Source organism: Eschrichtius robustus, chromosome 4 (assembly GCF_028021215.1).
Source record: "Eschrichtius robustus isolate mEscRob2 chromosome 4, mEscRob2.pri, whole genome shotgun sequence".
Taxonomy (NCBI): Eukaryota; Metazoa; Chordata; class Mammalia; order Artiodactyla; family Eschrichtiidae; genus Eschrichtius; species Eschrichtius robustus.
Window position 1 is genome coordinate 125,229,986 of NC_090827.1, and position 26,330 is coordinate 125,256,315.

Genomic DNA, 26,330 nt, shown 5'->3' on the forward strand with positions numbered 1-26,330 from the left:
TTTAAAATGTAACATACTATTATCGCTGCTATTTTATCTGCAGCAACTCCAATTTCTCAAGCATCTTTAAAAATCTTATTTGAAATTATGCATAGCTCCTAGAGGTCAGAAAGTACACAAAATAATCTAAGAAATGAAGAAGTTACCCATTAGAAATTTAACCATAAGTATAGACTCATGGTAGATATTTAAATGTTTCCTTATTGCATTTAATAGTAAACCTTGGGCCCCTATTATATGCCACGCAATGTGTTAGGTTCCACGTGTGATGCAAAGATAGACACTAATCCTGCCCTCAAAGCAAAGGGAAAAGCAGTTCAAAAGTCCTAAAATGGGAACTTCTCATCAAACATATTAGGAAAACTATGATACTCCAAAAGGGGAAAAGAAGGGAAAAGGAAAACTTTTCTAGCAACTGGATCTATAGGAGAGATATGTTACTAATACCCTTCATTCTCATGTGACCTCCACATGGAACCTAACACATTGCACGGCATATAATAGGGGCCCAAAGTTTATTTTTAAATGCAATAAGGAAACAATCTTCCTCCAGATAATTGCTTGGCTTGGTCCCTAACTTCATTCAGGTTTCTAGAGAGTGTTCTTTCAGTACCTTATGTAAAATAGCATCTGTTCCCCATCACTCTTTGTCCTCCTTTTTTCCGCCATAGCCCTTACCACTATTATTTTTGTTTACTGTCTAGTTTCCCTGTTAGAATATAAGCACCGTGATTGCAAAAAATGTTGCCTGTTTTGTTCACCATTATATCCCTGGTGGTTAGGGCAGTGTGTCCCTAGTGCTTACTTCCTACCACATGGTAGGTATTCAATAAATATTTATTGAGTAAATTAATCCAGTTTCCAGGCTGAGGGGGCTCCTAAGAAAGGTCAAAAAGGGAGGCACAGTGGGGACAGGTGAGGGAATGAGTGAGGGGCTGGGTGAGGGGATAGCGGAGGAGTGGGACGATATCAGGTGGGATTTTCACGAAGGCTCTGACAACAGTGGGAGTTGGGCTCTTAGAAGCTTCTGTAGAAGTTCCTATGGGGTTCTGTTTAGGAAAAAAGGGTCCTATTGCTTCTGTCCTGTTTGTGGGATCCAAGGCATCACGGTGGGATGGGTCTGCTCAAGCAGGAGGGTGGAGGGAATGAGAGGCAGCAAGGTGGGGCTGACCCTAGATGAGGAAGTGGCAAGGGTCTCAGGGGAGGTCAGGCAGAGATAAAGAGCAATCCCGACAGCAGCGGGGAGAGAAGGTGAGTTTTTCTTGCTGTGTTTACTGGAAAGATGAATTCCCAATTTTGGTAGCCATTTTCCTGTAAGAAACCTTTTTAAGATATACTTTTCTGAGTTGAAAATTACCTATATTTGTAATAATAATAGGATTAACAATAGCAATAACACATTTACATAGGGACCTTCAATTTGCAAAGTGTATTTATATACATTATCTCATTGGTTTAATCCTTACTCTATTTTCCCATTTAAGTATTCCGTGTGTTAGGCTTTGAGTTTGTTTTCTAGGAATAGGGATGAGTGTTTAGTGTGTGCACGTGTGTATTTGTACAAAACATGTTGGGCTCTGGTTGCGTCCACAATTTAACGTGTTTAAACATACAAATATGGCCACCTCAATCCAATAGGATAAAATTGGGTTTCTTGTTATAAAAACAGGCTCTGGTATCTTTTCTTATCAAGAAGAATTCTGGAACTTTATAAGCTCCTGGAGAGCAGGAATTGTGTTTTATTCATCAGTCAACAGAGAGAATTAGGTTAAGAAGATTGAAAAGATCAGTTATAAAATGTTTTAACTCCACAACTTTTTTATATTTGTATTACCCATAGTGTCTTTAATGTGCCACTGCATCATGCTTGGTTCCGGGAAATTCAACAATCTCCCCCAACCCAAACACACACAGGCACACACAGACACACACACACACACCCAAAGCTCAATCTCTGGCTTTAAGAAGCTCTTGGCCTGTCGAAAACAGACAGCTGGGTAAACGTGCAATAGTGAAACAGTGTTACGGGTGCTGTGTCAGAAGCGCTCAGTGGAAAGGGGAGGCACAGCAGAGGGAGTGGTCCGTTACCTGGGTGCTGGGAGCCTGCTCGCGGGGCTTTAGAACCGAAATCATCCTCGAGCTGAGTTTTGAGAGATTATCGTCAGGAATCAAGTGAATAACATCTTCAAAATGTAACCTTCTTACATTTACCTTAGGATATTAATAGCTAATCCTGTTCCTTGAGTAGCCTCTTTGCCAGCTAAAATGTGCCTCTTCAGGTTCAGAGACATTCAAGGATGTTATAGTTTTCTCATTACGCACTGTATCTGCTCTGTGTTGAAGTACCTGTAGGAAGAAAATTAAGTGCAGGTTTTGTGTGTGGGTTGAGAGCCATTGGAACTGCGGGTGTGTCAAAAACCAACCAGCAGTGTCCCCAAATCATTCGAGTCCCTGGCATTTTTCTTTTCAAGGCTTTCTTCGTTGTAACCGGTCCCTGATGGTAATTGGTTGAATCAGACTGAACAATGCAGTCAGATAAACAGTTGTGGCAGCTGCTGCCATGGCAACGTCACCGTCCTCACCCTCCCAGTGCGCGCCCCTTCCCCACCCCTCCTCCTCCTCCTGCTTTCCTCCAGTAAGTGCATACTCGCTAGTGGTCTGGACAGGCGGCAGGGTTTAATGGCAGCGCTGTTTTCTTTCCAAACTGTTCAAAATGATGAACGAAGATGCAGCTCAGAAAAGCGACAGTGGAGAGAAGTTCAATGGCAGTAGTCAGAGAAGAAAAAGACCCAAAAAGGTAAATTGCTGGAATTAGGAATGTCTGTGTATAGATGTGTGTGTACGTGTGAGTGTGTAATATCAGTGAGGCTGTAGAAACCATGGAGCATTAGGAGTAACTACAGACTATAGCTGTGCAAGCATTGCTTTTTAAAGAGGTAGGTGCAAAACACTGCTTTCTGAGAATAGGAAAGGGACCTCGGTTCATAATAGATACGTTGACTGGAGCGTGGTGAAGTGCACAGAGATAAGGTGTGTTTGGCTTGTGGATTATTGAGGACTGTGGCCACTGATGGATGCTTCTGGTATTAACTGGGTACAGAGAGAGTCATTTTATTTTTAGGATGGGTGAGTTTAAAAGGAACTGTTAAGCAAGGTGGATTGTGGAGCAAAAGGAAGATTCGGGGCCAGATGTTTTGGCTCCGTGATGATCTTGAGATGGCTGGACAGCAAATGCCTTTTGGATCCATGCTAAGTGTATTCTTCCGAAGGAGAAAAGACTGATGTGACAGGAGAAATTTGATCCCCAGTATGACATTTCTTTGGTTTGCTTAGCTCCTTTGCAGTTTTTCCAGACATTAATGTGATAGCTCTTTCATTGATTAAGATAAACAGCTAAAGATATTATGGGTTAGGGGGTGTTGGGCACACAAAGCAGTCTGTAGGATTTCCTACCCTGGCATACATTCCCACACCCTTGACTTTCATGGAAACATACCAGTGAGAAACAGTGGGAAAAGATGTGAACTATTCAGCCCCACCCAGTGCCAGCACTTCTTTCTTTATGGCCTGACTCCTGGGAAACTGTTGCAGCCACACAGAGCTCCCTGAGCTCCACCTCTGAAGGAGATGCCTTTTAAATAAAGTCTCCTAAAATCCATTTATTTCCTGAGTCAATAATATGGGCGGGATCTATGATTCTAATGTAAATGGATTCCAAAGCTAGACGGTTTGGGGTTTTGAATGAGCAGATTAAAAAAATAAGTATCGTGAGCAAATGAATATTTTTTATTTTGATAATGTTGAAATTGCATTGTGCTTCAAAGTGGTAGATCTCTGATGTACTAAATGTCTCCTAATCTAAAAAATTTGAAATAATTCAAAACCTCTGATATTGAAAAGATCATTGGCAAACAAGGGATTAGTATATTTGTACAATGCCGTGTAATTTGATTAAAAAAAGCATGCCCACATATGACAGTTTTTAGATAATAGCATGAAGATAGTGATGCAATCTGATAAACGCAAAAGGATAATTCAGGGCAGGCAGGAACATTCGTAGAATGTCCTTTTGTACTTAAGGATTCTGGATCCCCCAGCCCTCGAGGACATTTTTATAGAGTGTTAGCTAATTGATCAACATTTTTTTAAAAAAGGAAAAAACAACTAGAAAAGAGAAAGAGAGCAAGAGATAGGGAAAAAGAAAAAGGGAATTTTTGCTTGAATTCACAATATCATTTCAAAATCCTCTTAATTTCTTTCTGAATTCCCTGTGCTGTATTAGAAACAATATGCTCAGAACTATTAAAGGGGTGGAGAATGTATCTCAAGAAGATTTTAAGCTCTGAGTGATGATACTAAATTCACACGACCAAAGCCATCTTAAAGTATTTGAGGGGTTAGAGAAGAAGAAATCATCGTATGTGATAACTGTAATATTTTTAAAGCTCCATTTTCTCAAACATATTTATTTTAGGAATAAATTCTTTTCCAAACTTGCAGTCAAAATGATAGCAATTAATAGCAAGTTTTGAGTGTGTGTGTATGTTTGTGCATACATTAAAAGGCACATACTAAATGAGCTGTTAAAACACAGTGAATTTTGAATGTTAAAAGTAATTTCACCTAAAAAGAATACACACACATACCACACATACACACAGGTAAACATCCTTCAGCTTGGCAAGTCAGACGAAAGTGGGTTTTCACCTTAACTCTATCATTTACTATTGTGTGTTTGGAGCCTATCACTTAATTTCTCTGATCCAGGTCCTCATCTGTAAAATGTGAATAACTGTGTATACCTTTTGGTATTTTGTGAGGATTAGAAATAATGTGTATAAAATTCTTTGAGCAATATTTAATATATAGGTGATGACAATAACTTTTAGGTGTTATTGCTCTTCCCTTAGATGGAATTATTTATTGGAATAAACCATGTAGAGGAAAGTCTATTTATAATTTAGAGAGCGGCAGAATATGCTATTGGTACTTTGCAAAGGCTACTAGTCATTTTTCAAAATGTCAAAAGTTATATGCTATAACTGGAAACATTTTGTCTCATACAAATTATTGAGATTTATATAAATGTACCCCAGGTCTTCAGATTACTGCTTCACATCTTTTGCACAGCAGGCAGTTTAAATTTTCATATTTAGAAACTTCTAAATTGTCCAAGCCAGAAAATACCAGACATCCCCGTCTCTTGCTAACTTTAATAGACCATTAAATGTGCTTTGATGGGGAAATAATAATTGAGAGATACGCATCCCTAATAAGGATGAAATCTGAGAAAAGCAAGAATTGGAGCAAAGTCAATGCCATATCACTTAATTCTATTGTCTGCTTTTCTACTAGAGGTTCACATTGAATCCACTATAGGATTCTTTTTTAAAATTTTATTTATTTATTTATTTATTTATTTATTTATTTATTTATTTATGGCTGCGTTGGGTCTTCATTGCTGCGCGCGGGCTTTCTTTAGTTGCAGAGAGCAGGGGCTACTCTTTGTTGCGGTGCACGGGCTTCTCATTGCGGTGGCTTCTCTTGTTGCAGAGCATGGGCTCTAGGCGCACGGGCTTCAGTAGTTGTGGCACGTGGGCTCAGTAGTTGTGGCTCTCGGGCTCTAGAGTGCAGGCTCAGTAGTTGTGGCCCAGGGGCTTAGTTGCTCCGTGGCATGTGGGATATTCCCGGACCAGGGCTCGAACCCATGTCTCCTGCATTGGCAGGTGGATTCTTAACCACTGCGCCACCAGGGAAGTCCCACTATAGGATTCTACCTAAGCATCCAGGATTATGGGCCCCCAGGCTCACTGTGGCCTGGGTGTTGATCTAGCATGTTGAATCATAATTTTTGGAAACGTGCCTCTTCCTTGAGTAAATATTTAACAGTTGAGCCATAATCCACCTGTTTATTCTACACCTCACAAAAGCAATTCTTCTGAGGGACAGAACTAAAGGGTCCTTTGCCAAAAAAGCCACAGTGTGAGAAAATAAGCTCAAGGAGTTTATTTTGTATTAGCATTTCAGTGAGTATCTGGAAGATAGAAATTCTTTTCGCTTTTCTTAAGAATGTCTGTTCTGGCTTTAGTCACTGAGCTTGTCAGCACTCTCCCTGCAAAGACCACCAGGAAAACACCTGTCGTTGGATGTATCGGGGTTCCGACTCACTGCAGTGAGGGAGGGTGCACATCACGAGGAACCGCGTTTGAAATGACTCATTAGGTTCGGGCTTTGAATGAGTGATTTGCGGGGAGGGTCCAAGAAAGTGGGGACTCACTCTGGGTTGGGTGCTCTCAGAAAGCAGGAGCAGTTTTATGATTGTGTATCCCAATAAATCTTAGCTCTAGGAGGGCAGACTAAAGCTGTAGTCAGTAAAGAAGTGGCAATCTCTCAGTTAGCAAGAGAGAGGCATGTCTAGAATTTTGTGGCTTGGACAATGTTCATATTTTGTCTGTGTTTAGACATGATAAGGTGCCATTATTGTCCTGCTCCATCGTGGTCACAGAGTGGCCTGGTCTGATGACGACACCCTGTGAAATGATTTATGTTCAACAGCAAAACACCGGAGGTCAAGCTGATAGTAACAGGCCAGCTCCTGATGTCAGCGGCTGCTTTTCTCTTTCTCAAGCTTGATCGCAAAGATACTTTTGGAGAGAGAGAGAGATTTATTTATTATTGGATGCTCATTAGTGTCCAAGGAAAATAAATCAGATAGTATTGTTGCTAAAATATTCATAGAAACCTTTTTCATCTAATACTTCAAAAAAATAGTTTCCTTAAGGCTCAGTTATTTCACACTAATAAATATTAGCTAGGACACAGATTTGGGACTGATGTTCTAGTGAGGGTTCAGTGGAGAAGAGGATATGGAAACTACTGGAATTCTAACCTGGGATCCTGGACTAAAAGGAAGCATTGGCAACTGTGTGAAATGTATCAGGGTGAGTGTTCAGCCTGTTCTAAATCCCAGCCAACTCTATAAAAATGTCGTATCCCAGACAATATTTTGGCAGATTCGATGAAAAGAATCCAAGACCATATTAGTGGGCAGCACCCCATACTTTCCAATTTTGCATCAACGACATGGCAGTGGATTTGCCCTGGAAGAGGCTGCACGAGCCTTAGATAATTTACATAAATGATAGTGGAAATGCTCAAACATCAATCACTTGTGATAGAGCCATCTGAAACCACTAGGCTTGGTGAGTTCTTCTAAAACAAGTAAATAATTAAATGGCTTAATAACTATTTTCCTCATTTGGTGGAATAACTGTATAAAGATGAAACTATAAATATGTAGTGTTGTTTTTAACAAAGTACTAAGATAAAATGGCTTTGTAGGATAACTTATATTCATTTAAGAAGTTTTGACCTGGACCATTATTTGAAAATATTTATGACCTTTGCAAAAATATTTTTGTTTTATATAATTTTATTGCTGTTTACTTGCCACTGCCTAAATGGGGAGATGAAAGTGGTGCCAGATGTGTGACTGAAATGTTGAACCATTGAAATGTGAATGAGAGACATAGTGAAAGGTTTATTTTTACTGCAGCCATGGAAAGCATGGCTTTTTTAGTGGAATCAGGTAGCAGATCCAACATTTGGATGTTCAAGTTGTCTTGCAGTCAAATTAGTTTTGAACTCAGTTGGTGCCTTATCTTGTCCAATCAAGTCTAGAAAGGCTTTAATATATAATTCACCCTGAATAATATCCACATTTCTTCAATCTTCCAAAAACTTATGATTTACCCTTTATTTTACATCAGTTTATAACCCAGAATAGCGTGTGCTGCCTGAAGACAGCAATTCCCCATCACTGAAGGTATTTAAAATGACCATCTGTCAGAGATAACGGAAATTTTTTTATTGGATGGAAAAATCCCTTACAACAGCGGTCCCCGAGATTTTTGGCACCAGGGACTGGTTTTGTGGAAGACAGTTTTTCCACGGATGGGGGTGAGGGTTAGGGTTAAGGTTCCGGCTGTAATGCGAGCGATGGGGAGCCATGGGGAACAGCAGCTAAAGCTTCGCTAGCTCGTCCACTGCTCACCTCCTGCTGTGCGGCCTGGTTCCTAAAGGTACCGGTCCGCGGCCCGGGGGTTGGGGACCCCTGCCTTACAACCTAGTATCCTGTGATTTTCTTTCTATGTCTATCTCTCTGTTTCCATCTCTTTTGACCCACCTTCATGATACTGATATTTTTCACTGCTAATTTCATATGTACGTAATAGCTAGAATTTAATCCTAAAATATCCTTTTTTAGAGTAAAGTGCTGTCTGCTGACCACAACTACTAGAATTACCTGGGTTGCCTGCTAAAAGAACAAAATTCTTAGGACCTACTTTAGACCTGCTCAGTCTCTTTTGAGGGTTTTTAACTGGCGCCCCACTCTTCTTGATGTGCGCTAGAGTTTAGAACCATTGCTTTAGATAGTGGTCAGCAGTCATGAAGTCGAGTTATTTTAGAAAGAAGAATCTCTGATTTCAATTAGATGTGTTAGATTGCTACTTGGCTCTTACATTTTTGTCTTTTAAGTCTAGATGGCAACAGCAATGATACAAAAGAAGCAAAAGCATTTTTCTCCCATCTTCTTCTAATTCTACATCTAGATCCTAGAATGCTTCACATACACCATCTCATTTAATCTTCAAAATAACTCCCATTGAGTATTATTATCCCAGTTTTGTAGATGAGCAACTGGAGACTCAGAGACTTTATACAGAGAGGGAGGTGGAGAAATGATAGACATTTCTCCCACCAATCAACAAGTGACATATTTTGAACCATTTCTCCCATGGAAACCAGATGCTAAACTATTCTATGCTAAGCTATTCTTGTGTCTCTAGCAAAGCTTCTAAGCTATCTATAGTTTCATCTTCTGCCAAGATATCCTCCAGATCTTTTCCCCCATTGTTGCTTCCTATCTTTCATCAGTTGATCATGTTTTTCAAAATGCCCACTCTAATCTCTGGGAATAATATGTAAAGAGGATGTCTTTCCTGGATGTCTATAATATTCTCCCAAGCAGGACTCCTCTTTCTCTTCATTTTGCTTCCATTACATTTTCTGATATGTTGGTGTAGGTGTTTCTTTCAGTTTCTTTCAGATGTTTCTTTGAAAATCCACAAGAAGGAATGGGACAACAAAAGAAGTAAACAGGTATCTTCATGTGGTTTAGGCGTGTTAAATTAAGCTAACATGAAAACTTGATCCTACTTTCACAATATGAGTTCTAATTATTCTCTTGAGGAACTTTGTTAGTATGATATTCCCAGTAATTGCTCTATGGAAGGCTCTTTTTCATGTGCTCTTTTCTGAAGTGTTTGAGGTTTCTTTTTCCTTCTTGATAAAGTTTCTGAAGAGACAAGTGATTGCATATTGAAATAGAATTAAGATTTTTAATCCGCATTTGTTAGAGCATACTAGATTATAAATGTGTCTACAGTTTTATTTCTTTCCTGCTTGTATTCTGTTCTAATTCCTGTTGGTAGCAGAAACAAAGCCACTGCTTATTTTTATCTCAGTGGACACTGGCAGGGTTCATCACAACAAATAAACTTACCATCTCAATTGCCTTTTACTTTGGAAGGGCAGAGTTGGGATTGCTACCAAATGAGACAATCTTTTGATAGAAAAAAATCTATTTTATATACTCGAGATCAAGTCAGTATGATAGATATTTCTTTTCTTTGAAATCCATTAATACTTGCCAACCCTTTAGGGAGGGTCAATTTTTTGAAGCTGGAGGGAGACAGTAAGAAATGTTCTAGTTAATGATACACGTAGATCTAGAGGGTAAGCTTCTACTTAGTTATCAGACCTGGTTTTTATTCATGTTTTTCTGGTAACTCACAGACAACTATCTTCTTCTTTTACCCACTAATTTGTGTTTGTGCTCATTAAGACAAAGACCTTGATTTGTAACATTTGCTTAATGAGCTTCGATTTCTAAGAATCAACTTGTTTAACTCAGCTTAATTTAGATGTTTCTTCCTAACACATAGGAAAGCGCCTTTAATTCAACAACTGGTTTGCTAGGTGTATAGTCCTGCAATAGCTGCTATGGCATTGCTGGGCTAAAAGTCAATGATTGATACCCTCACTGAGTTTATAATCTGATTGAGCAGACATTTCTATCAAAAGAATAAGCCATCCAGAGAGATATTATAAATGTTATGTAATACCTATATTATAAGTAATAATTATTATGTTGTACATTGCCAAAAATTAATTCTCAGGAGCCTGGAGAAGGGCAAGAGATCAGTGTGATCTTGTTAAAACATTAAGCCATATGAGTGGGTGAGCAATAGCCCTGAGCCTTGAATTTCAACTAATGCTTAAGTATGAAGGAAGGGGATACACAGGCAGTCAGACGGAGCAACCTCAGGCATATAATTACAAGCTACATTAAAGATTAAGAAACTGGTGAGACATTTAATGTAGTTCACTGTTATAAACTTTGTGGGTGAACGCTCTCTGACATGTCCTTATGCTCGGAGCCTCGGTCAGTTCTAGGCTTACATTTTGGAATCCATTTTGTTTGGGGGATTATACTGTGTCCTTCTCTTATAGAATATATCACTAATCACTCATCTATGAAGGTTTTGCCCCGTATTTATTCATGTTTATACATTATTTCTGTAGTCAATAGTAAATTCCAAAAAATAAGCATAGGAACGCTTTTGGAAATTATACAAATAATCAGCCTCTGCTTTTACCTTAAGAGTTACTGGTATGGTTAACCCAGGACTGTAATTACCTGGAACACTTACACAGGAATTTCTAAGACGTTACATATTAGCTGAAAATGGCTTTTCTCATTTGGTTATTACTATATCTGTTGTATGTTAGCCTACTTTGTGTGTTGGCATACTTTTGAGTTTGCTCTGAGTAGCTAGATCCTGTTGTATTTTCAGGTCTTTGATGTGAAATTCATGACTTTTCCCTTTTTCCCACTTGCCTGGTCTATCTACAGGTTTCTGCCCTTGGTCTTTGTCCATCTTCACCGGCAGGCAGAGTGACTCATGGCCAATTATTTTACCTCTGGCTGCCTTGGACTTTCTACCCATAAAGTAAGGACAGTTATAGCGGCTGCCGCTTCAGAGAACACTTAAGTTTAAAGAGAAAGAAGTAAAGGAGTGTTTTAGAAGTAAAACTATGAAAACAGAAATAAATGTTAGGATCTGTGTGGATTTTGCAAGTTTGAAGAAGTTAAAAATGAAAGGTGGACCATTCTAGACTGTTTCACCAAGTACTAGAAAGTGATACATTTTTATAAGTATTTTAACGTAATAATTTACTATAATGCTGATCTTTAGCAACAAATATCTCTATGTGGCAAATTGAGCCAGTTTAGGTGAGGGTGTTCTAACTTTTAAAAAATTATTGAAAACTTGAAAGAAACAAAACATTATGAGAATTATGTATGAGAAATTTGGTATTTTCTGTGTCAGGATTTCAGTTCTCTTTTCATACAATGAGTATCCCTAAATATTCCTTTTCCTGGGTGTTCTCAATATTTGCCCTGATTTGAGACAGTGTGGTGGCAAGATGCCCTCCTCTCTTATTTTGTAGCATTATCTTGTAATCATTGCACAGAGGGGTGGCAGCAAAGCTAAAAACCAATATTCAAAAATGAAAATCAGGAAGGAAAATAACTAGGACAAGTACAGACACTTTTCATTCAGCAGTTTAGAGACACCATCAGAATTATTAGCACTATCCATGCTATTGGCTTATTAAAATGAGTATAAATATCTACCTTAATTTTCACACACCAGTCAAATCTGTGTTAGCCGTGTTTCGCCTGCCACAATTGTGTAGTATTTTTTGTATAACTGACAGAGTGAATCATTTCGGTGTCCTCTTAAATCAGTCAAATTCAAAAGACGAGATCTACATATGAATTTGGTATGTGTATATTGTTGTCATGAGCTTGTAGTAGTATATTTAATAATTGTCTATGCAACTGAGGCTTAGCATGATTTATCATGTATAATCATCTGTGTAGAAAAGTTGTTCCAAAGCTTATGTTTAAATGGCCAACGGAGAGACTTCGTAAATAGCCTATCGGGATCAGTTCTGTTCTGCCTCAGCATGCAGACGAGAGGGGTATCATAACAGTGTACTTGTATAAACATTCCTCTGTTCCAGTACTCTGATGTGGCTATATGCCACACATCTGTGCATTGCCGGGTCACACAGCATGTAATGGGGATGTGGGCCTGTGACGGGGTGGAGGCAAATTTGTCATACTCAGGGTGTGACGTGTCTTCTAAATCTCCTGTAGAAAGCTAATATGCCTTTCAGTATGATTGTCAGCTTCCCATCCTCTGTAGAAAGTCAAGGTACTGCTCTATCCTGATGATAATGCTTTATCCTATGTAGTACAGGTGAGGAGAAGGATTGAGGAAATGTCCCATAAGTGGCTCCTCTTCCACCTATTTTTGAAGACATGCATCAAAGTTTGTGATTCAGCAGGATAAAATAAATTTGTATCTGAGGTTTATCTGCAGAGCAGTTTTTTTGGTGTGGGTTTCAAGGTATTATAGTTGTTTGATCATTTTGAACATGTAAATCTGATACTAGAATAGAATTTACATTGTGGAGTTTACCCCTAGTTCTAGCAAAGGGATTTGGCTCTCCCAGGACAGCATACAGAACAAAATGAAACAAGTGACAGGAGTAAAATAAAGTATATGTGTAAAAGTCTTTGAGAATTTTGTATTTGTACTTTGAGAATTCAGAAATTGGCAACACTTTCTTCATAGCCTATAATTTATAGTAGTGACTATGGAAAGCCTTAATGTAAATTACCCATTTGTTTTCATAAATTTAGACTATTTTGAAAACCACATTTGAATAGCACTAATAAAATGTTCTTGAGTAACACATTACTCTGAGACTCTGAGTAGGTCCATGTACTGGGGTTTTAGGATGAATAGTGACTGAGTTTTGGTTTGAATTGCTCAGCTATTTAGGGTATAGTGCTAGTCTAGCCACTATATTCCGTACAGACCAATTCTCTTCAGTCTCAAAGGCATGGACTTCATGTTTAACCTCAAAGAGTAGCTGATCAAAGGGAGACAGAGAAGGAGGATACTGCTAGATGTCTGCAAACCTAAATCCATGACCCAGACACACACTTTTTAAAAATGGATACTCTATTGACACGTATTTATGTGTCAAGATTATTCCCTAATTACTATCTCCTTAATATGATAAGGAATTCTGTCTTTTCTAGAAGATCCAAATGAGGAGTAACAATAGTAAAATAATGAAAGTAAAATGGAGGTTCTCTATGGCTTTATGGTGTTTACTGAAGTCAAACTTGTTTGAATAAATTATGTTTTATCCAATAAGATGAGCAATTTAACTATAGAAAAATTATTCATTAGGAAAAATAGTTCACCTCATTGGAACAACATTTTACAAGAATAAATAAAAAAATAAAAAGCAATAGTTAAAAATATTGAGAGCTTATCATAGTATTAGGTGCTAGCCATTGTGCTAAGAGTTCTACATAGATTATCTAATTTTCTCTTCACAATAATCCGATGAGTGGGTACTATATTATCCTCACATTAAAGATGAGGAGATTGATGTCTAAAGGGATTGAAAGATTTCCCTGATTGAATCCATGTAGCTCTCCCAGGTTTTACCCCGGGTCAAACCTACCATTCTGCCTGTCTCCAAAACCCTGTGCTGTGCTAATAGAACAAAGTTTTAAACAATTAAAATAGGATCAAGAATGAAAGAAATAAACCCATTGTCCAAAACCCATTGTACCAATATGCCTTCACTGATTGGTCAATGAATCTAAAAAGCTACTTTGATTGATTTTTTTCAAATATAGTTTAAAACACAAGTATAAATCCAAATAGGAAAATGTTTTTTATGTAGTTGTTGACTAAAATTATCAGATGATTTCACAATATCCAAGCCAGATGTGAGTTCTCAGTCTTAGCACTGGAACACTGAAGAATGAAGCTTTATACATTGGTATTTGCAACTGTGCTTCAGCTATTTTAGTCAAATGGCTGACACCCTTAACATAGCCTCTCCAATATAAGGGGGAATTTGTTAGTGAGTTCATGTCGCTTGTCCTAATTCAAAAGGTCACTAATCTATCATGTGTTCCATAATCTCATTACACAGCAGGGACCTCTTTCCAGTTGTTAAAGAATCAGTAGGAGTGATTGGGCTATTACATGGGGCAATCAGGCATTTTTCTCCTGGCCCATGTGGGAACCTTCATTTTTGAGAGGATAGGAGGTCTGTTCCATCTGCAGATTCTTCCAGGTGGCCTGACCCCACATGGCTTCCATGCCTGATTTGTGAAGGTAGTTTTTAGGCAACAGCAACAAGTATATGTGGTTTCGGAACTTACTCTTACTTTGACAGAATGCCTTGATCAGATAAAGAACTAATCATGGACAATTTTCTGAGTCACTGGCCAGAGTGCAATGAAATAGTGAAGTTCCTTTCCTTATTGCTTCTTTCTGATAATAATTTTAAGGGATGATTATATTTTTACAACATTGTATTTATAATTTATCCAGATGTGAAGGCAATTAGCTGAATGGAAGTATTTTTTCCTTTGCAGAGCAATTAATTTTTCTTTTCAAAAAGGTTATTAGGATATACTTTTTGTAGGCTGCCTATAACAATGTCAAAGAGTTTAGGAAAAAAATTATATACACACATACATACACATTTGTATTATTCTGAGTTTCGGCTGTGATATGTTGTAAATGGCTTAGAAACTTTTGATTTAAAAAAAAAGTTATAACCATACTCTAACTCATAGTTGCCTGGATGTTTGAAGTGTCTTCATTATTGTTGTTGTCATAGAAAATTTCTATAATGAATTATCCTCATTCTAAACCTAGTGATATGCCATGTATAGATTTTAGATTCTTGTCTACAGCTGGAGTATTAATTTGGAAGCTATAAATTGAATTTCCAAATATTCAAACAGGCTTCCTTCCCCTTAGGGTGGGTTTGGCTACTTTCATCTGTGTATGCCAGGATCTATGATGGCAGTCTCAAATTTCAACCCAGGAGTCAAGGGTCATGTGGAGATTATCATGGGATGGCCTAATCTATTATTATTTATTTTTTAAAATAAACTTATTTATTTATTTATTTATTTATTTATTTATTTTTGGGCTGCATTGGGCCTTCGTTGCTACACGCCGGCTTTCTCTGGTTGTGGTGAGCGGGGGCTACTCTTCGTTGTGGTGTGTGGGCTTCTCATTGTGATGGCTTCTCTTTGTTGTGGAGCATGGGCTCTAGGCACGTGGGCTTCAGTAGTTGTGGCATGCAACCTCAGTAGTTGTGGCGCATGGGCTTAGTTGCTCCGCGGTATGTGGGATCTTCCCAGATCAGGGATCGAACCCATGTCCCCTGCATTGGCAGGCGGGTTCTTAACCACTGCGCCACCAGGGAAGTCCCTAGATGGCCTAATCTATAATTCAAATATCATGTACATTTCTCCTTAATACTTTGTAGTAAAGAAAGTAATGTTAGTGTGCATTTTGGAATTTTTACTCTTTGGAACGGTTTCTCAAATTCATTTCAAGGTGATTAATGAGTTTAGATCTTGTTATATTCTCTCCTGACTATACAGCTCTTTGTATATTTCTATATGAATGCATATCACCCTTTCATAGTATTTTTTTTTAAACCTCCAGAAGAGCCTTATTTTGAGTAGAGATTATTTAACACTATATGAATTGAAGAAATGAACAGTTATGAATAATTCAGTAAACTGAGAATATGTGATCCAACATGGAACTCCTAAAATGTTTTTGATACAAATAAGTACCTCATGGGGGTGATTGATACTTAGGCAGATATGGCTGACTACATTTTTCCATATACTGAATATTCTGGGGTATGAGAATGATCCCTTGCCTCTGTTCAATGGCAGTTGTCAAGTACATATTCACCTATTATTTATCCAGGAATTTCAAGGCTGTGTAGCTGACATATTTAAAAATAGAATTGATATTTTCCTTTTTCTTTCTACAGTACTAATTTGATTATTTTCCCTAGGCCTGCCACAATGAAAAGTAATTATGTCTGTTGACCCTAAAGTGACCTTGAGGAAATGAGGTGCTTATACCAACTTAGGTAACAGATGATAAGTGTCTTTGTTATAGCTGACCAAAATTCAAGTTCTATAGTGTAATTTCTACTTGAATCTAACATTTTGAAGTTGAATATGAAATTTGGTAAAAATATATCCAGTGGAATATATATGAACATGTATTCATATATATATGTGTGTATAACAAATCTTCGGATATTACCAAATAATAGCAAAAGATACCACAAAATTTGCCATGTTTTCTAAGTGATAGTATTCGGTTATCATTTAGTAAAATCGTATCTGCAGCCAATATTGCAGATAAGATAATATTTGATAACAGTCATTATTAAAATAAGACATTCTGAGAAAGGTGGACTTCAGTATTATTTTCTTAGAAAATATGTTGTAGTTCTTGAGTTCGCTTTCACTATGTATCTAGTCAAAGTTTGTATTTCTTTCATGATGCAGATATGTCATTTTCCATTGGAAAAAGAACTGCTTTTAGTCACAATCAAAAAACATTTTCTGTTTTTTTGTGGCCACTTTCTCAGTTGGGAGAAGATGGAAGACCAAATAAACTGGTAAATAGTAATCTACACCTATGATATTTATTAGAGATTATTTTCAGTTGCTGGCAGTTATAGATAGCTGTTTTTATATTTTAATTTTAAAAATTCTTGAAAATTAATGTAAATTTGGAAATCAAAGAACTGAATTATGGAAAATGGTATTTTGTCTCATAATAAAATATTTCTACCTTTAAAATTATGAAACCAAACTCCAAGCAAATATAAAAGTAAGGCTGAAAAAGAAATCTCCAGTCTACTTTGAGTAGACATTATGATAATTCTTGCTAATTTTCAACTAAATACATTAGAATTTGTTTAGGTTGCAAAGGGAAAAATACTTTTCTGCTTCTGTATTTCATTTGATGGCTCATATGTCACTTTATTTATGGAGTGCTCACCACTCAGCTCATTTTAGTACAACGTTTTATTTTGTGGTTGACCTAAAACATTAAACTGAAATATGCTTTTTTTCAAAAACACAGAAGAAGTTTTTTTTTTTTTTTTTTTTTTCCCAGTAGATATGTACAATACAAATGGCTTTCCTTCCATTGAAAGTCATTTTTGGAACTTTTTGCAGTGTGGTCCAGTTTAAACTGTATTGCTTTTTGGTGTTAAAGATGTATATTACTTATTTTTGAGAAATTTTGCCTCATTAATTCTTCATGAATTTGAAACCCTTTAGAGTTTGATATGACATAGTGGATTTCGCTGTGAGTCTAACAGTTAAAAAAAAAAAAAAAGGTCCCTTCCACCTACCTCATCCATCTCTCTGTGTGGATTAAGTTCCCTCGACAATACTCCTAGGGGCTTATCATGTTGATAGGATATTGTGCCTGCTTTAGTCGTGTTTCCCATATGCAGGTGCCAATTGTTCAGTGAGTATATATGTAACGGCAGGCATGCCAGTCAGGATTCAGCCAGGATTAACCAGGAGGGCTCTATACTCCGGTGTGGCACACAGCCATCTTTTGTTTTTCCCACGCCAGAAGCCCCTCATTTTCCCCGTTTTTAGAAAATCCAGACTAGTGTGAACACTATGGCTTTGTATGGTTCTTTGGGAAGTAAACAGTCTTTTATTTATGATCTGTCATAAATTGCAATTCATTTTCTGTGCATCTGTAGAACCTCTAACAAATAAACAATTTTAGAATTGAAATTTAAGCAAATGTAATACCTCTTAAATATCCATAGCACCTATCCTATGTGGATAACAAAGGTGATATTTTTATTATTGCAAAACCAATATATTTACGAACCCTCAATCTCTCTCTCTCTCTTTCAAGAGTGTGTGTGTGTTGATGTGTGTGTGCATGCAAGTGAATTTACTGTGTGATTCATACTAGTTTCTTTGAGAGTATAAACTTGTAGGGCTCCAAGTAGCTTAAAATAGAGCTGGAATTAGCTTAAAATTTCAAAATCCCAATGTCTTATTTTATATGAGGAAACCGAGATGCAGAGAAATCAAATACGTTGGCCAAAATCATGTAAGTCATTAAGGGCAGATGTGGGCCTAGACTGAAGGTCTCCTGACCCCTAGAACAGTGATCTTTCTATTGCTTAGAGGTAATCTTAAAGAGCAGTCAAAGCCTAGCAATGAGAAGAGTATTTAAATGTTGATCTTGAGCAAGGTACAGCTTTACAAAGGCCTCTTATCTGCTTATGAAGGAGACTCAGGTCAGCTTGACGGTGAGGACAGGCCATGTTTCTAACACCAAGTGATGTGCCAATTTTCACTTGCAAGGTTATTATGCAAAAGCTAACTTCTTGATATTTACTAATCAAATGCTTCATGAGAACTTGCTATACTAGTGCTCCTGATCTAGGGCTGTTTTTCAGCTGGGATGTGTAAAAGGGGGGTTACTTTGCTGGAGTCACGACTCTGGTGTCCGCCAGGTCCAGGTATATATTTTATGATACTTTAAGGCCTTTTTTTGTTTTTTTTTTTTTAAATTTGTGTCTCCTTTTTCTTTTCTTTCCTTTTTTTTAAAAAAAAATTTATTTATTTATTTGTTTGTTTTTATGGCTGTGTTGGGTCTTCGTTTCTGTGCGAGGGCTTTCTCTAGTTGCGGCAAGCGGGGGCCGCTCTTCATCGCGGTGCGCGGGCCTCTCACTATCGCGGCCTCTCTTGTTGCGGAGCACAGGCTCCAGACGCGCAGGCTCAGTAGTTGTGACTCACGGGCCCAGTTGCTCCGCGGCATGTGGGATCTTCCCAGACCAGGGCTCGAACCGGTGTCCCCTGCATTGGCAGGCAGACTCTCAACCACTGCGCCACCAGGGAAGCCCAAGGCCTTTTAAAATTAGAACTTTAAAACAAACTGAAAAGGTAGCCAAAGTCAAAGCATTATTAGGAAACTGTATATGGATTTGTCGAACCATTAACACATATCCATCTTATAAAAGTGCTTGGTTTTACTGAACAGTCTTTGTAGGTTCAATTTTTAATCTCTTCCTACCTTGATTCATGTTGTCCTCCCCCCCAACACACACACACACGCACACACACACACGCACACACACACACTTAGGCCTCTTACAGTTTTTGTAAGCTGACTCTAGGGGCTACTGGACCCACTCTGTGAGTGCTTAAAGTTCCGTTGTTGTGGTACTCTTATTAAGAAAGGTTCTTGGTTACTAGTGGGGGTATTCTTTATTCATCCATGTATTATTAATTCTTCACTCAACACACATTTATTGAATGCTTCTTAATGGCTGGACATTGTGTGGTGCAAAATACAAAATATAGAATACTAATTCCTTGAGGCCCAGGAATATGTCTCCCTCATTTAATAGATGATTATTCTATTACATGATAACTGACATGATAGAAATGTGCATAGTCTAGTACAAGAGCACAGAAAAGGCCAGACAAGAACGCCTGCAAGTTCTGATGACTGAGCTGAGCTTTAAAGGATACGTAGGAGTGATCCAGGCACAGGTGCAACAGAAGCTTTTCTGACAGAAGTTAGAGCATGACTCATGTCATGGGGAAGTGAAAACAGGCCGGCACACCCTGGAAAGAAGGGCATATTGGGGCTGAGGTTGGAGTCTGGGATGGGACAGGGGCTCTGACGTGTGCGAGGTGTGTAAGCTTGGACAAATAATTTAGCTTCTCTGTGTCTCGGTTTCCTCATCTGTAAAAACTGAGATAATTACAGAACCTGCCTAATAGAGTTTCCGTGAGAATTACGTGAGTTAATATATGTAAAGTGCATAGAATAAGCCTTGGCAATAGTGAGCATCATGTAGGTTTTCTGTTGCTAGATTATAAAATGAAAAGCAAGTAGAGCATATGATACATGAGGCAGAAGTAAAGCTATTGTGCCTCATGGTAATGAGCTTGGACTGTATGTTGTGTAGCTAAAGAGGAGACTTTAAAAGGCTTTAAGCAGTGGGGTGACATGACCAGATTTATTTTTTCCATCACTGTGGAGACTGCAGAGAATGGGAAAGTGTAGAGACAGAATTTATTTAGGGAGCTATAAAACTTGGGAGGTGTGATCTGGTAATAAACTAAGATGTAATGGTGGTAGCTGTGGAGAGGAAGGGACAGATAAAGGTAAATCAGTCTGATTAACCCACTGAGTGGACTTCGTGATGAGGTGAAGTGGGGGAAGAGTAAGAGTCAAAAGTGACTCCAAGGTGTCCAATTCTGGTGATTTGGTGGCTGTCGGTACTAGCAACTGACAGAGCTAATAGCAGAGGAGCAGGGTCAGAGGGAAAGGGGCTGGGTTCCGATTCTCACCTGTGGGGCTCATGGTGCCTGTGGAACATGAAGAGGGAAAAGTCCAACAAACATTTGATGTGTGATACTTGGGGGAAAGATCAGGACAAGTATAATTTTAAGAACCATCAGTGTGGTGAGGTTGAAATCATGAGAAGTAATGAAATCACTCATAGATGGAGGACAGTCTTGGAGCGACACCTGTAGTTACAAGAAAGGCTAAGAAAGAAATTGTTAGGATAGAGACAACAAAAGGAGATAGAAGAGCTCCTAGGAGAGCTGGGAAAGAGAAATGCTCATCTTTGCCTCCAGGTATGATTTCCCCACATATGAATGCCAGGCTTAGATTCTAACAAGTATTCCTCTGAGGCTGCACTTTGCATATGCTAACCCAAACCGTGAGTCTAAAGTTGCCTGGTTTTTCACCCAGGCTGCATGGCCACAGTGAAAATAAGTTAACTGGTCACATGTTTCTCCCTGGTTAGGTGGACCAAGCTTGTTCTCCTGTCCATTGGTCACACAGTCATTGTGTCTTTGGGGCCATCGAGTAATGCTAGTTGAGTTTCTAAGCATACTGTTATGAGTCTGTACAGTTGGGACATTAAGTATATCATTTGGGCAGTTATTCCTAAATTAAAGAGATCATTAAAGATCACAAGTTAAAGAGATGATTTGGGCAACTATTCCCAAAGAAACCCAAAATAAATCATCTCTCTCTGTGATATTTTATTTTTTTCTTCAGTTTTCTCCAGAGTGTCGGAAAGATCTGAACTTTATAGCCACGTCTTTGCAACAAAACAAATCTGCTAATAATTGCCTATGACTAGCTGCTAAAAATTCTTTAAGCTTTTCCTGCCTTCATTGTGAATTTCTCCTACACAATGAAAGAATTGTAAAGATACACAAAATTGAGGCAATTAGTTATGTATATACTAGATGTGTTGCATGTAAGTGGTGATGGAAATTATTATAAGAATATTTACTTTGTTATTTTAAAATAATTTGCAAACTAGAGGTCCCTGGAAGTCCTTTAAACTTGTGTTACCCTTGTTTGCTTCTACCAGTTGCTGTATTGTGAATGTCATACAAATAGGCATCCCCTAAAAACTTCGGAAAATTTTAACTTGATAACATATGATGAAAAGCAAATAAAAATATACTATTTTAGTAATGGATTAGAAAAGTGCCTCGAGAAGCACCTGCATGTATTTCCCAGATTTCAGGTTAGAGTTTGATATCAAATGAGGATCAAGAGAATGATCAGGGCTTCCCTGGTGGCGCAGTGGTTGAGAATCTGCATGCTAATGCAGGGGACACGGGTTCGAGCCCTGGTCTGGGAAGATCCCACATGCCGCTGAGCAGCTAGGCCCGTGAGCCACAAATTACTGAGCCTGCGCATCTGGAGCCTGTGCTCCGCAACAAGAGAGGCCGTGATAGTGAGAGGCCCGCGCACCGCGATGAAGAGTGGCCCCCGCTTGCCGCAACTGGAGAAAGCCCTCGCACAGAAACGAAGACCCAACACAGCCATAAATAAATAAATAAATAAATAAAATTAAAAAAAAAAAAAAGAGAATGATCAGAAATGACTCATATGATTGCATGTTTGTTACCAAGAGAATAACGACATGGCTAAGAGTCCCCAAATGTAGGCAATTTTATAATAAATAAATAATAAAGTACCACTCTAGATTTAGGGAAACACTGAAAAGATATAAAATCAAGTAAGTGATGTCAGATTCAACGGATTAAGAAAGTTGGAAATGAAGATCAAAGTCCTAGAAGGAACAGGCGATGTGAACAGATCGCAGGGGATACTGTAGAACAAGGAGGGAGGGAGGACGCTGGGCATGTAATCAGCAAGGTCATGGAGAAATGAAGAAAAGAACATTTATGCCCTAATTAGCCAGCAATTTGTTATAAAACACCCTTGCCACCTGGAGAGCCGAATTGTAGAATTTATTGGCACAAGCCATCAAATGAGCCAAATTAGAGCAGGCTGTCATCCAGGTCTCCAGCACGGGCTACGGTGGATGATTAGCAAGAGCTACACGCCTCAGGAAGACTGGGAGAGGAGAAGGTGTACTTAGTAAGAGAAGGGATAACACAATCAAAGAAGATCCACATACGTTCGTGAGACTTCCCTATTGCAGTCAGTCTTTTAAAAGTCAGATAATGCATCTGGCCTTTGACACAACTATATGATATCTCAAACTGAGTATTTTGCTACCGAATGAAACTAAATAGGACAAGAAAGAACTGCTCATCTCTTTAGTGCATCATCGTTTATGCTAAACTCTTCCATTAAAGGGTAATGTTTCTCTTTAACCTTGGGGACTGCATGTGGCTCATTGTTCTTTCTCATACTGAATATCCAGTGTGTTCCTATAACTCATCACTTCTACCTTTACCACAGCCCCTATTCATTCCTCCTTCTCTGGCCTCCATCAGGGATGCATGACTATTCTACCTGTAGCGCTACTGCCAGAGTTGTCTCTTCTGTTTGACTCTGGTAACCTCCTCCCCCCTTTCATCTTGTTTTCTAGGTGCAGGGCCTTTACAGCTTTACACTGTGCTGTAAATTGGTATTATCTCCCTCTGTATTGACACTTGACCGGAATAATCTAACCCATCTTATCCCAAGCCCAGTTGGGTGTTCTGGTCAATATTGTGGCTTCGTATGACCCTCTTGTGTTGAGGGTCAGCCCACACGTCAGTCTTTATACCACTTGTCTATTTTGTTCTTCATCCTGGGTGGACACTGCAGAGGACTGGCACATAAATTCTCCTCTCCATGCCTTTCTGCTCAGAGAGACATTTTATATCCTCCAAATTAAAATGTACTATTATTCATTTCTCTTGTCGTGGAATGCTTTCCCTTCTGCTAGACAAAGCTGATCGGCTTTCCTTTGTCCTCTACTGAGCTCTATTCCTAGAATGCAAACATTGTCACTTTGTCATTTTAAAAGTCTCGGCCTCACTAGAGTTCATGAAATTGTGAGTTCTAATTAGAAGTGTAGTGCTGATTCTCTAAACACATGAGTACTTGGCATCTTTTACTCTGGGACTAATCAGTACAAATGGCATTGCCACTGTTTGAATTTTTTCATCTGATTCCAACTAAACTTAGTGACTCTGAGTTTGAATTCCAACAAAAATGCAGTTACTTGAATTGCTTGGTTTTGGTATATCAGGAAAGCACTGCATTTGTCTGAAAGACAGAATATTTATTTGCCCTGTGAGTCTATCACTACAATTTCGAAATCAACCAATTAAACACTCTTTATTTTCTTCTGCAGCAACCATTCCTACTCAGTCTGACTGTACTACATTTCCTTGAATAGAGATCCAGTGCCCTCGTTCCCTTGTGTAACTTTCCCGACTTTACTCACTGCTGCCACTGAATGCACTGAGTCTTTTGAAAACCCTTAGATACTAATTAATTTATGCCATATGTCATTAACCTTCCATTCTGCCTTGGTCTTTTCTGTATAAGACAATAAGCCCTTGGGACGTTTGAAATGCTTATATTTACTTGCTTAGTAAACCCTTGGTACCTATCATAACACCCAGTAATGGTGATGGATAAGGGACACTATCACACCCCAGAGAAGTGATGAGCCAAGAATGTCTAGTTAGATTTATTTAGAAAGAAATAATAGACAGGAGAAAGCCCTAAGAATAAGGTTGAGTTCACTTTAAATTGAGATGACAACCATCCCATAGTCCTAAAATAATGACTGCTTCTCATGTATATTGTACATGTCTTAATTGCCTCACATTTATTTAAAAACGAAGCCTAAATGAAATAGGAGCTGACAGAAGCTTAGGCCTGATGTCTTTTCACTCAAATTAGAGGCAGGGACTGACAGATACAACAGCATGGTTTCCAGCGTCAGTCAGCTGACAGGGTGGTAGGCTCGATAATAAACAGCATTTACAGTTCACTGCAATGAAGGCCATGCTACGTATTTTTAAAGAGTGCTATAGAAATGCATAGTACAGTTCACTACTCAGACCGAGGGATCAGGCAGGACTTTGTGGACATCTCCGCATATTTCATATCTTGTACCTTACCTGGACTGTAGCCTACCTTGGCTGCCAGAAAACTCCCTCCCAAACTTAAATCCACCTTCTCCTTAACCAGGCTTCCTCTTTCCTTGATCCACTAACATATTTACTCTTCCCTACTCACTACCCGCACCCCTGGTAGGATTTTTGTTGCCATAATAGCTTTATAATCTGGTCTAGGCTTAGATAGCGGTACCCCTTACCCCTCCCCTCTTTTAAATAAAATCAGCACTGTACAGCCAAAGAAATCAGACAGAAAGACAAGTACCTTGAGGAGGCATTTACCAACTAACCCCCAACTTTTACCAACACTTTTACCATTGGCCTATTGATATAAGTAGGAGGGGGCTCTGGCTTCATGATAACCTAAGGGTTACTTAGTATGGGAAAGAAGGCCAATAAGACACAGCTTCTGTAACAGTCTTTATGTGCTCAAACCAGATCCTCTGTCTAGGGCATCTCTAGCAGGCAGGAATGAATCAGAGATTCAGTTGTATAGAGTCATATAGCAAGCAAACTCAAGCAACATAGACAGTTGAATTTCTCAGGGAGAACTGTGTGGGGTTTTTTTAAATATTTATTTATTTTTTGGCTGCATCGGGTCTTGGTTGTGGCGCCCGGGGTCTTCATCGCGGTGCACATGCTTCTCTCTAGCTGTGGCGTGCGGGCTCAGTAGTTGCAGCACATGGGCTTAGTTGCCCTGCGGCATGTGGGATCTTAGTTCCCCGACCAGGGATCAAACCAGCGTCCCCTGAATTGCAAGACAGATTCTTAACCACCGGATCACCAGGGAAGTACCGGAAAACTGTGTTATGAATGCTGCAGAGTTCAAGTGCCAGTCTATCCAGGTGTTCAAGTGTCAGTCTTCTTGCTAGACTGGCCTTTGTGATGTTCAAATAAAGTAAGCATGAGGTATTCTCAAAATTAGAAGATTATTTTCTTAGAGGTATCGGGGGGGATGGGGTGTGAGATCACCTCAGAGAGTTGTATAGGGAAGTTGTTTAGGCAATGACAATGCCTTATTCAACACTCAACCAAAATGTAAGTGCAAGAAATTACCATGATGACTTTGATTGTTCTTTCTTTTTTCTTAAAAAAACAGTTACTTCAAGAAAATTTTTTTTTGCTGTCCTTCCTTTCTAGCTCCTAAAGTACGTGTTTAGATTGTTTATTGGGTGCTGTAATTAAAAATATTAGAGTGTCCCTATTCAAACTCTATTATACAATTTATGACAATTGAAATGTACTGTTCGTAGACCTGCCTATTTTCTCCACTGTGTCAATTCTTGGAGTTTTGCACAATACCTGGCAGTTTATTTTTTAAATAATGAGTAAATTAACTCATTATTGATTGAGCATATACAACTTAGATCTCTACTAAATAATAGTGAAGAATACTAGAATAGATATATCTGGGTAATATGGCCAGGGCAACCTAGTATACCTGGGTCATCTGTGTAACTCAGGTGAAACTAGGACTCAGCCTGAATTATTTAAATAATTCCCCGAGTCCTCTGCAAAAGACTATAACGCAGAGGTAGAACAAAGCAAGGAGAATGGCATTCTTTCCTACAGCCAGCTTTTCAAACACTCCACTTCCTTGTTTCCATGGCATTGGAATCTCCTGGGTACATTGCCAGGAGATCCTCCCTTAGGAATTGAAAAAAAGAAAGAAAAGAAGAGAAGATACAGAAACCCATTGCGGTGTTTTCTGAAAACAGCTTGGCTCTCCTGCTGGTCATCGACGGCTGCCAGGCTGTAGAAACACCTCATCTGATGGAGCCCAGGCCGCCTCTACTCAGCATGCTGGAAACTTGTGATTAATTTTGTTTGACAGCAGCAAAAAGTGTGCCCTACCTTGGATGTCAGCTGA

General features: G+C 38.7%; 1 protein-coding gene across 2 annotated transcripts in view; it reads left to right on the top strand.

Moving 5' to 3' along the window:
• Positions 1-2,657: 2,657 nt before the first annotated feature.
• The window catches only part of ANK2 (ankyrin 2), a 347,463-nt gene continuing 323,790 nt past the window's right edge, over positions 2,658-26,330 (top strand). For both annotated transcript variants that reach the window (XM_068543335.1, XM_068543343.1), the window contains exon 1: positions 2,658-2,797. In XM_068543335.1, the coding sequence (XP_068399436.1) occupies positions 2,714-2,797 (84 nt within the window). In that variant the 5' untranslated portion in view covers positions 2,658-2,713. The remainder of the gene's footprint in view (positions 2,798-26,330) is intronic.